The 12354-nt window shown below is 39.0% G+C and overlaps 1 protein-coding gene across 1 annotated transcript in view; it reads right to left on the bottom strand.

The window, feature by feature from the left end:
- SPAG16 (sperm associated antigen 16) overlaps positions 1-9807 on the bottom strand; it is a 1101103-nt gene extending 1091296 nt beyond the window's left edge. Inside the window, exon 1 of the mRNA XM_052636122.1 lies at positions 9681-9807. Coding sequence (XP_052492082.1) covers positions 9681-9807 — 127 coding nt within the window. The remainder of the gene's footprint in view (positions 1-9680) is intronic.
- Between the last annotated feature and the right edge of the window lie 2547 nt (positions 9808-12354).

The raw sequence follows: 12354 nt of genomic DNA, 5'->3' as shown, positions 1-12354 counted from the left end.
AAAGGTCATAGCAAGATACCAGAAACTATACAAAAGAAAAAAATGTCACTAGTAAAAGCAAATAAACAGAAAAGGAAGTGGATCAGATATTTAAAAAGCTATGAAAGTTAAAGACAAAAGTCACAAAACCAGCTACGAACTCAATAAGTAGTTAAGGAATACACAAAGCAAAAAGATGTAAAATATTTAATAAAAAACATAAAACATGGGGAGGTAAAAAGGTGTGCTTTCATAATCCTTTAAAACTTAAGCAACTATTAAATACACTGCTGTATATACAGATTTGCAAGTACAAAGAGAAACCTATAATATATACTAAAAGTAAAAAGAAAGAATTCAAATATAACAGTAAAGAAAATCATTAAACCACAAGGAAGGAGAATGTAAGAAGAAATTACCGAAACAAACAGAAAGGGAGCATACATCATAATCAATTGGGATTTATCCATGAATGCAAAAATAGTTCAATAAGGACAAATCAATCAATGTGATACCTTACATTAACAAAATAAAAGACTAAAAGCACATGTCGATCTCAATAGTTGCAGAAAAAGCATTTGAAAAATTTGACATAAATCTATGATAAATTGCAGACAACACAAAGGAATGGAAAAATATACTGTGCTCATGGATCAGTTCAGTTTAGTTGCTCAGTCACGACCCCATGGACTGCAGGACACCAGGCTTCCCTCACCATCAGCAACTCCTGGGGGTTACTCGAACCCATGTCCACTGAGTTGGTGATGTCATCCAACCATCTCATTCTCTTGTCTTCTGCCTTCAATCTTTCCTAGCATCAGGGTCTTTTAAAATGAGTCAGTTCTTCGCATGAGGTGACCAAAGTATTGCAGTTTCAGCTTCAGTGTCAGTCTTTGCAATTAATATTCAAGACAGAATTCCTTTAGGAGGGACTGGTTGGATCTCCTTGCAGTCCAAGGGACTCTCAAGAGAGACTCTCAAGTTGTGGAGAACAATATCACAGTTCAAAAACATCAATTCTTTGGTGCTCAGCTTTCTTCATAGTCCAACTCTCACATCCATACATGACTACTGGAAAAACCACAGCTTTGGCTACATGGAACACTGCTGACAAAGTAATATCTCTGCTTTTTAATATACTGCCTGCTTTGGCCATAACTTTTCTTCCAAGGAGCAAGTGATTTTAATTTCATGGCTGCAGTAACCATCTCCAGTGATTTTGGAGCCCCAAAAAACGAAGTCTGCCACTGTTTTCACTGTTTCCCCATCTATTTGCCATAAAGTGATGGGACTGGATGCCATGATCTTAGTTTTCTGAATGTTGAGTTTTAAGGCAACTTTTTCACTCTCCTGATTTTTCACTTTCATCAAGAGGCTCTTTAGTTCATCTTCACTTTCTGCCAGAAGGGTGGTGTCATCTGCATATCTAAGGTTATTGATATTTCTCCCAGCAATCTTGATTCAAGGTTGTGCTTCATCCAGTCCAGCATTTCTCATGATGTACTCTACATATAAGTTAAATAAGCAGGGTGACAATATACAGCCTTGACATACGCCTTTCCCGATTTGGAAACCAGTCTGTTGTTCCATATCCAGTTCTAAATGTTGCTTCTTGACCTGCATAAAGATTTCTCAGGAGGCAGGTCAGGTGGTCTGGTATTCACATCTCTTGAAGAATTTTCCAGTTTGTTGTGATCCACATAGTCAAAAGCTTTGGCTTACTCAGTAAAGCACATGTATTTTTTCTGGAACTCTCTTGTTTTTTCGATGATCCAACAGATGTTGGCAATGTGATCTCTGGTTCCTCTGCCTTTTCTAAATCCAGCTTGAACATCTGGAAGGTCACAGTTCACGTACTGTTGTAGCCTGCCTTGGAGATTTTTTCACATTACTTTGCTAGCATGGTAGATGAGTGCAAACGTATAGTAGTTGAACATTGTTTGGCATTGCCTTTCTTTGGGATTGGAATGAAAACTGACCTTTTCCAGTCCTGTGGCTACTGCTGAGCTTTCCAAATTTGCTGTCATACTGAGTGCAGCACTTTCACAGCATCATCTTTTAGGATTTGAAATTCCTCAACTGGAATTCCATCACCTCTACTAGCATTTTTTTAGTGATGCTTCCTGAGGCCCACTTGACTTTGCTTTACAGGATATCTGGCTCTAGGTGATTGATCATACCATCATGGTCATCTGGGTCATTAAGATCTTTTTGGTACAGTTTTCTGTGCATTCTCTCCACCTCTTCTTAATATCATCTGCTTCTGTCAGGTCCATGTCATTTCTGTCCTTGATTGAGCCCATCTTTGTATGAAATGTTCCCTTGATATCTCTAATCTTCTTGAAGAGATCTCTAGTCTTTCCCATTCTATTATTTTCCTCTATTTCTGTGCATTGTTCACTTAGGAAGTCTTTCTTATCTCTCCTTGCTCTTCCTTGGGACTCTACATTCTTATCGGTATATCTTTCCTTTTCTCCTTTGCCTTTCATGTCTTTTCTTTTCTCAGCTTTGTAAGGCTGCCTCAGACAACTATTTTTCCTTTTTGCATTACTTTTCCTCGGGAGTGGTCTTGATCACTGCCTCCTGTACAATGTCATGAACCTCCGTCCATAGTTATTAAGGTACTCTATCAGATCTAATCCCTTGAATCTACTTCTCACTTCCACTGTATAGTCATAAGGGATTTGATTTAGGTCATACCTGAATGGTCTAGTGGTATTCCCTACTTTCTTCCATTTAAGTCTGAATTTGGCAATAAGGAGTTCATGATCTGAGCCACAGTCAGCTCCCGGTCTTATTTTTGCTGACTGTATAGAGCTTCTCCATCTTTGGCTCATGGATAGAAAGAATAAATATTACTAAAATATTCATACTACTCAAAGCAATATACAGAGTCAATGAAATCCCTATCAAAACATCAATAACATTTATCATCAGTTCAGTTCAGTTCAGTTCAGTCGCTCAGTTGTGTCCAACTCTTTGCAACCCCATGAACTGCAGCACGCCAAGCCTCCCTGTCCATCACCAACTCCTGGAGTTCACTCAGACTCACGTCCATTGAGTCAGTGATGCCATCCAGCCATCTCATCCTCTGTTGTTCCCTTCTCCTCCTGCCCACAATCCCTCCCAGCATCAAAGTCTTTTCCAATGAGTCAACTCTTCGCATGAGGTGGCCAAAGTACTGGAGTTTCAGCTTTAGCATCATTCCTTCCAAAGAAATCCCAGGGTTCATCTCCTTCGGAATGGACTGGTTGGATCTCCTTGCAGCCCAAGGGACTCTCAAGAGTCTTCTCCAACACCACAGTTCAAAAGCATCAATTCTTTGGCACTCAGCCTTCTTCACAGTCCAGCTCTCACATCCATATATGACTACTGGAAAAACCATAGCCTTGACTAGACAGACCTTTGTTGGCAAAGTAATGTCTCTGCTTTTGAATATACTATCTAGGTTGGTCATAACTTTTCTTCCAAGGAGTAAGCGTCTTTTAATTTCATGGCTGCAGTCACCATCTGCAGTGATTTTGGAGCCCAAAAATATAAAGTCTGACATTGTCTCCACTGTTTCTCCATCTATTTCCCATGGAGTGATGGGACCGGATGCCATGATCTTCGTTTTCTGAATATTGAGCTTTAAGCCAACTTTTTCACTCTCCTCTTTTACTTTCATCAAGAAGCTTTTTAGTTCCTCTTCACTTTCTGCCATAAGGGTGGTGTCATCTGCATATCTGAGGTTATTGATATTTCTCTCGGCAATCTTGATTACAGCTTGTGTTTCTTCCAGTCCAGCGTTTCTCATGATGTACTCTGCATATAAGTTAAATAAGCAGGGTGACAATATACATCCTTGACATACTCCTTTTCCTATTTGGAACCAGTCTGTTGTTCAATAAACCTAAAATTTGTATGGAAACACAAAATATCCTGAATATCAAAACAATCTTAATATATAAAAGCAAAGCTGTAATTATCACACTGCTAAAAAGCTTTATAATCAAAAATGTAAGATATTGGCACAAAACAGATATATAAATGTAACAAAATACAGAGCCCTGAAATAAACCCATATTTATATGGACACTCAATCAAGGAAGCAAAACTATACAATGAAGAAAATACAGCCTCTTTTAAATGGTTCTGGGAAAACTAAATAGACATAAGCAAAAGAATGAAACTGGACCATTTTCTTTCATCATATACAAAAATAAACTCAAAATGGATCAAAGACTTAAATATAAAACCTTAACCATAAAACTCCTGGTAGAAAACATGCACAATAGTATGCTCTGTGATTTTTTGAATCTGTCTCCTCAGGCAAAAGGAACAAAAGCAAAAATAAACAAATGAGACTACATCAAATTAGAAAACTTTTGCATAACAACAACAAAAAACACCCAATAAGATAAAAAAGGAAAGTGCAATCTACTGAATGGGATATGATATTTGCAAATCTTATATCTGATAAGGAATTAACATCCAAAATAAGTATAGAATTCATAAAACTCAACATCAAAAAGGTCAATAATCCAATTAAAAATGAGCAAAGGGCCTATAGACTTTTTTTTTCAAGGATTATATAGATGGCCAACATACATATGATAAAGTTTCAAAATATTTAATCAGGGAGATGCAAATGAAAGCCACAATGAGATATCACCTCACACCTGTCAGCACAGATATTACCAAAAATCAAGAAATAGCAAGTGCTGCTGAAGATGTGAAGAAAAGGGAACCCTCATGCACTGTTCACAGGAATGTAAATTGGTACAACTACTATGGAAAACAGTACAAAGTTTCCTTAAAAATTTAAAAAGAGAACTAATATATGATCAAGACATTTCACTTCTGTGTACTTATCTGAAGAAAACAAAACACTAATTTGAAAAGATATATGCAGTCTATGTTTATTTCAGCATTATTTACAATAGTCAATATATGGAAATAACCTATGTGTCCATCAACAGGTGAATGGATAAAGAAGATATGGTACACATAAATACTATGGAATACTACTCAGCCACAAGAAAACTAAAATCTTGCCATTTGAAACATGTATGGACCTTCAGGGTATCATACCAAATAAATGACAAATACTGTATGGTTTCAATTATATGTACAATTTAAAAATTAAAAATAAAAAAACAAGCTCAACAGAAGTAGTCTCAAGAGAGAAAAAATCTAATGGATGCCAGATATCAGGGAGATGTGGAGACTGATGAAAAGTATGTCAGGAATTAAGAGGTACGAACTCCCAGTTATAAAATAAATATGTCATAGTGTAGTAATGTACAGCATAGGGAATATAATCAATAATATTGCAAAACTCTGTATGGCGACTAACAGTAACTAGACTTCTAGTGGAAATTATTTCATAAAGTATAAAAATAATGAATCACTATGTTGTACGCCTGAAAGTAATATAATATCTTTTTATTTTACTTTATTTTACTTTACAATACTGTATTGGTTTTGCCATACATCAACATGAATCCGCTATGAGTTCCCAATCCTGAATACCCCTCCCACCTCCCTCCCCATACCATCTCTCTGGGTCGTCCCAGTGCACCAGACTCAAGCATCCTGTATCCTGCTAATATAATATTGTACATCAGTTTTACTTCAATTAAAAAGAAAAATCCTAAAAAGCCATTATAGTCAACAAATAGTCCAAAATGCAGTACTTGGATGTAATCTCAAAAACGACAGAATGATCTCTGTTCATTTCCAAGGCAAACCATTCAATATCATGGTAATACAAGTCTATGCCCCAACCAGTAATGCCGAAGAAGCTGAAGTTGAATGGTTCTATGAAGACCTACAAGACCTAGAACTAACACCACCCAAAATTTCCTTTTCATTATAGGGGACTGAAATGGAAAAGTAAGAAGTCAAGAAACACCTGGAGTAACAGGCAAATTTGGCCTTGGAATACAGAATGAAGCAGGGCAAAGGCTAATAGAGTTCTGCTAAGAGAACACACTGGTCACAGCAAACACCCTCTTCCAACAACACAAGAGAAGACTCTACACATGGACATCACCAGATGGTCAACACCAAAATCAGACTGATTATATTCTTTATAGGCAAAGATGGAGAAGCTCTATACAGTCAGCAAAAATCAAAAGCAGGAGCTGACTGTGGCTCAAATCATGAACTCCTTATTGCCAAACTCAGACTCAAATTGAAGAAAGTGGGGAAAACCACTAGAACATTCAGGTATGACCTAAATCAAATCCCTTATGACTATACAGTGGAAGTGAGAAATAGATTTTAGGGACTAGATCTGATAGATAGAGTGCCGGATGAACTATGGATAGAGATTCATGACCTTGTACAGGAGACAGGAATCAAGACCATTCCCAAGAAAAAGAAATGCAAAAAAGCAAAATGGCTGCCTGAGGAGGCCTTACAAATAGCTATGAAAAGAAGAGAAGCAAAAAGCAAAGGAGAAAAGGAAAGATATAAGCATCTGAATGCAAAGTTCCTAAGAACAGCAAGGAGACATAAGAAAGCCTTCCTCAGTGATCAATGCAAAGAAATAGAGGAAAACAATAGAATGGGGAAAACTAGAGATCTCTTCAGGAAAGTTAGAGATACCAAGGGAACATTTCATGCAAAGATGGGGCTCAATATAAGACAGAAATGGTATGGACCTAACAGAAGCAGAAGATATTAAGAGGTGACAAAAATACACAGAAGAACTGTACAAAAAAAGATCACTCACACTCACCTAGAGCCAGACATCTTGGAATCTGAAGTCAAGTGGGCCTTAGGAAGCATCACTACGAACAAAGCTAGTGGAGGTGATGGAATTCCAGTTGAGCTATTTCAAATCCTAAAAGATGATGCTGTGAAAGTGCTGCACTTAATATGTCAGCAAATTTGGAAAACTCAACAGTGGCCACAGGACTGGAAAGGGTCAGTTTTCCTTCCAATCCCAAAGAAAGTCAATGCTAAAGAATGCTCAAACTACCACACAATTGCACTCATCTCACACGCTAGTAAAGTAGCTCAAAATTCTCCAAGCCAGGCTTCAGCAACGTGTGAACTTTCAGATGTTCAAGCTGAATTTAGCAAAGGCAGAGGAACCAGAGATCAAATTGCCAACATCTGCTGGATCATCCAAAAATAAAGAGAGTTTCAGAAAATACATCTACTTTTGCTTTATTGACTATGCCAAAGCGTTTGACTGTGTGGATCACAATAAACTGTGGAAAATTCTGAAAGAGATGGGAATACCAGACCGCCTGACCTGCCTCTTGAGAAATCTGTATTCAGGTCAGGAAGCAACAGTTAGAACTGGACATGGAACAACAGACTGGTTCCAAATAGGAAAAGGAGTATGTCAAGGCTGTATATTGTCACCCTGCTTATTTAACTTATATTGCAGAGTACATCATGAGAAATGCTGGGCTGGAGGAAGCACAAGCTGGAATCAAGATTGCTGGGAGAAATATCAATAACCTCAGATATGCAGATGACACCACCCTTATGGCAGAAAGTGAAGAAGAACTAAAGAGCCTCCTGATGAAAGTGAAAGAGGAGAGTGAAAAAGTTGGCCTAAAGCTCAACATTCAGAAAATGAAGATCATGGCATCTGGTCCCATCACTTGGGAAACAGATGGGGAAACAGTGGCTGACTTTATTTTGGGGGGTTCCAAAATCACTGCAGATGGCGACTGCAGCCATGAAATTACAAGACGCTTACTTCTTGGAAGGAAAGTTATGACTAACCTAGACAGCATATTCAAAAGCAGAGACATTACTTTGCCAACAAAGGTCCATCTAGTCAAGGCTATGGTTTTTCCAGTCATCATGTATGGATGTGAGAGTTGGAATATAAAGAAAGCTGACTGCTGAAGAATTGATGCTTTTGACTGTGGTGTTGGAGCAGACTCTTGAGAGCCCATTGGACTGCAAGAAGATCTAATCAGTCCATGCTAAAGGAGATCAATCCTGGGATTTCATTGGAAGGACTCACGTTCAAGCCGAAACTCCAATACACTGGCCACCTGATGCGAAGAGCAGACTCATTCGAAATGACCCTGATTCTGGGAAAGATTGAGGGCAGGAAGAGAAGGGGACGACAGAGGATGAGATGGTTGGATGATATTACCGACTCAGTGAACATGGATTTGGGTAGACTCCAGCAGTTGGTGATGGATAGGGAGGCCTGGCATCCTGTGGTTCATAGGGTCGCAAAGAGTTGGACATGACTGAGTTACTGACCTGAAAAAGCTATAGTTGCTTGTATTTGTAAATGTGATTACTTGGAAAAGTCTAATATGTTGGCAGTTGCAACTCAGTGACCTCCATGCAAATTCAGTAAAGCAGATTTTCATTAGTGAAAGTTCTACTATATTGGAGTCTTATGACTTATTTCATAAAGATGTTTGCAAAAACTTACCTCACTCTATTTGTCTCATGTTAACACTCAAAATACTGTGACAGAAATTTTTAATGCAGGCAGATATAAGATGCCTGGTTATCACTAATATGGGTATTGAATAACTTCATGTTTTAGACATAAATCAGCTATGAAAGAGTCACTGAATTGTTTCTGAATTTAAAAAGGATTATTACTGGAAAAGACAGCTTGTTAAGGGTCAGGAGAACAGAATATGAAACCTCACTTAAAACACTAAAGCACCCACATCTTTCTCTCAAATTGCTTTCAAATTATTCAAACACACTCCTATAAATATGTCCATATTGAACAAACTACATATATTTTCTTTGAGCTTTTTAATCAAGTTCTTCAAAGCTCTTTGTAGCAGGGATGTGTACTGAGCCTGAGTCAGGACAGGTTAATCAGTTTAAAAACCTACAAAATGAATCATTGCTGGATCTCTGAAATCTTGAATTAAATCCAGGTGGATTATATTTGAACAACAACAAAAAAAACAGATTTTGCAGTTTCCTTGATACCTTTAAGAATAAAAGATTACCCCTCTCTCTCTTATCTGCCAGAAGAATAGAGTAGTTACCTTTCTAATGATCCCTCCCCCTCTCTCGTACCATTAATTTACAGAAGGGGAGCTCAAAAGTTTTACCCAAAAATAGTGAGCCTACACATCCACATGTGGCTATTCAATTTTTCTAGTTATTTCCATTGATAACTGCTCGTCTCTGTCTTATCTGATTTCTTCATAGCATCGCTGAGACTTGTCAGCTCACCAGGATACCATTTAGTTGCTAAAAGGGGTAAAAAGTTATTATCATTAAGTAGCCCACAATGAAACTATCCAGCAGGTCGCTGCTACGAAAACAAATCATAGAAGCACTGGACAACTGGGCCATCTACAGACTGGATATCCTGATGTTAAAGCCTAAACGGAGCGGTTTTTTCCTTAACCTCCGGACGTTCCCCTACGGAATTTATTTTCACGGCATTCCGTGTTTAAGAAAACCACTGAGTGAAAGGAGGGTTGGATTAATTTGTGGGGCTACTTTAAACAAAATTGCAAAGTTTACTGAGTGGTGACTACGAACTTTTTCCAACAGGAACACACCAGCCTATAACTACAACAAGGCGAAAAATTACAGTGGGCAGGTTTCCGGGGTCGCGGTGTTGGAAAGATCACCGTGAGATCCGACAGGCGCCTCTACCAGCTGGTGGATCCCACGCTTCAAAGGGCGCCCTCGCTCCCAACACCCGTTACCGCGGCCAGCGTCTGGGAGCCGCGCCTACACGCGAAGGATACGCTCCAGGTAGTAGGCACCCTCAGCAGCCACCGCCTCCGCGGTGTCCCCGGCAGCCGACACGCCAATGCCCAGCGCTTCTTCCAGGACCCGCAGGGCCGAGGAGGGCGTCCCTTGCTGAGTAGCCATCTGAAACGGTCCGGCTGCCTTGCCCCTGACTGGCCGCCGCAGCCCTAGGGCCAACCGCGAAGACGTAGAGTAGAACGCAGACACAGCTCTCGCGAGAGTCTAGCCTCCACCCCTCCCACCACGCGGGCCCGGAAGGGCTCCCTAGAGCCCTGAGTGTTGAAGCCCTCCGCGCTTCCTACGTTACCGGGGCAACCTCCGTTCCCTAGTTACCCTAACACTCAACAAGCAGTGCCTGGAGTGGAAGAGGTAAAATGAATCAGTGGACTTGGTTTGCACACATTTTCTAACCGAAGCGGCTTGGTTTTCTTCAGTTTTGACCCTGAAGCATTTGTTTTTCACTTTGCTTTCTTCTCTAAATTGTCTTTTTTTGGTTCTTACAGGCCCATCATCAGTTCCCAGATATTTTAGGCATGTGTAGAGTCCTAGCTTTTCCCAAGGAAAGCTAACCGAAAAGAGGAAGATCTTCAGCGCCTTGGAGATGGGGGGAAAAAAATCCTAAAAATCATAACAGAGATTGGCCCAGGGGAACTACAAATAAAAACCCTAAACAATTCCATTCTCATGCTTCTTTAAAGTATTAATTATCTGGACGTCTGTTATGACTTTAGTTTTATATTCTGGGACTTGGAGGTATAGTGTTAATTCTTACCGAAGTAATGCCGTTTCCATAAGAATTTTGAAGTACAAGTGATCCTAAAATAATGTATAATAAATGTTTGCCCAATCATGTGCAATCCTTTTGCTATGACATAATTTTGTTTGGGTTTATATTGTGTATGTATCAGAAGCATCTACAGGGCCCTTTTCTTTACAGATTCTTTTTTATCTTAGACTCTTGAAAAATTCATGTCAAACAGCAACTCATTATAAAAGTTCCCATTAATACCAAAAAAAAAAAAATAGTGGTAACTTCTAATGAAATGATTAAGAGCTTCATTATTGGAACCAGAGAGGCTGCATTCAGAACCTGACTCCACCATTCAGTTCAGTTCAGTTCAGTCTCTCAGTCGTGTCTGACTCTTTGTGATTCCTTGGACTGCAACCCGCCAGGCTTCTCTGTCCATCACCAACTCCCAGAGCCTACTCAAACTCAGGTGCATCCAGTCGGTGATGCCATCCAACCATCTCATCCTCTGTCATCCCCTTCTCCTCCCACCTTCAATCTTTCCCAGAATCAGGGTCTTTTCAAATGAGTCAGCTCTTCACATCAGGTGGCCAGAGTATTGCAATTTTAGCTTTAACATCAGTCCTTCCAGTGAACACCCAGGACTGATCTCCTTTAGGAAGGACTGGTTGGATCTTCTTGCAGTCCAAGGGGATCTCAAGAGTCTTCTCCAACACCACAATTCAAAAGCATCAAGCCTTTGTTTTCTCTTCTCTAAAACAATAATTTTAATATCCACCTTGCTAAAATATAGATTAAATGAAATATATGAGAAGTACTAAAGGTCATGAAGAAGCAAGGTCTCTACCTACAAAAGTAAATCTTTCTTGTTCAGAAATTTAATTTTTTTTTGAGAGAAGTGTAATAGACATCTAAATAGAGCTTTATAAAAGCTCCACTCCAATAGAGCTTTATAAAATGGTTTCATTGGATATTTTCAATTTATATCACTATTAAAAGCAAAATTACCCTCCCCAATACAGTGTTCAATATATCAAACATTTTCAATATATGTTTATAAAATATACTTAAAATATTAAATAAGTTAGCCAATCCCCAATTGGATATTAAATTTATAAGAAATTTAAATATATACAAAAAAATTCTAAGGCAAAACTTAAATACATTTAGAAATGTCAAATACTCAAAAAGGGAGATATGTTCGAGAAAACTCTCAAGAGTTCCTTGGACTGCTAGGAGATCAAACCAGTCAATCCTAAAGGAAATCAATCCTGAATATTCACTGGAAGGACAGATACTAAAGCTGAAACTCCAATACTTTGGCCACCTGATGCAAAGAGCCAGCTCATTGGAAAAGACTCTGATGCTGGGAAAGATTGAAGGCAGAAGGAGAAAGGGATGAGGGATGAGAGATGATCTCATCCTTATCTATGATAAGATGGTAGGATGGCATTACTGACTCAATAGACATGAGTTTGAGCAAGCTCCAGGACACAGTAAAGAACAGAGAAGCCTGGCATGCTGCAGTCCACCGGGTCACAAAGAATCATCAGCAACAAGAATCATAATGTCAGGTCAGTTTATTTTTCTCCCTCAGTTCTTACCTCATCACCACAAAAATTTGGAATGATGGACTAAAGTGTTTATAGCTCAGTTTAGCTCAAGCAGACAGAAATTTTATTAGACAAACACTTTCAAAATATGAGAGCAGGCCAAACTTAAAGGAAGCTTGTTTTTCCCTGTTGGCATCCCCCCTTTTTATATTTCCAGTCTCCTCCTTCTGGTTATGCCCTGTGCAAAATGGGGCTTATACCCACCACCAATCAATGAAAGGGAATGCAAATGGGCATACACTCAAGGCTGATTGACATTTGCACATTATATAACAGCAGACTGTGTTTATGTCATTCCATAATTCAGTC

This window comes from Budorcas taxicolor, chromosome 2 (assembly GCF_023091745.1).
Source record: "Budorcas taxicolor isolate Tak-1 chromosome 2, Takin1.1, whole genome shotgun sequence".
Classification (NCBI taxonomy): domain Eukaryota; kingdom Metazoa; phylum Chordata; class Mammalia; order Artiodactyla; family Bovidae; genus Budorcas; species Budorcas taxicolor.
Note: the sequence above shows the minus strand (reverse complement) of the source record. Positions and strands in the feature narration are given on the sequence as shown.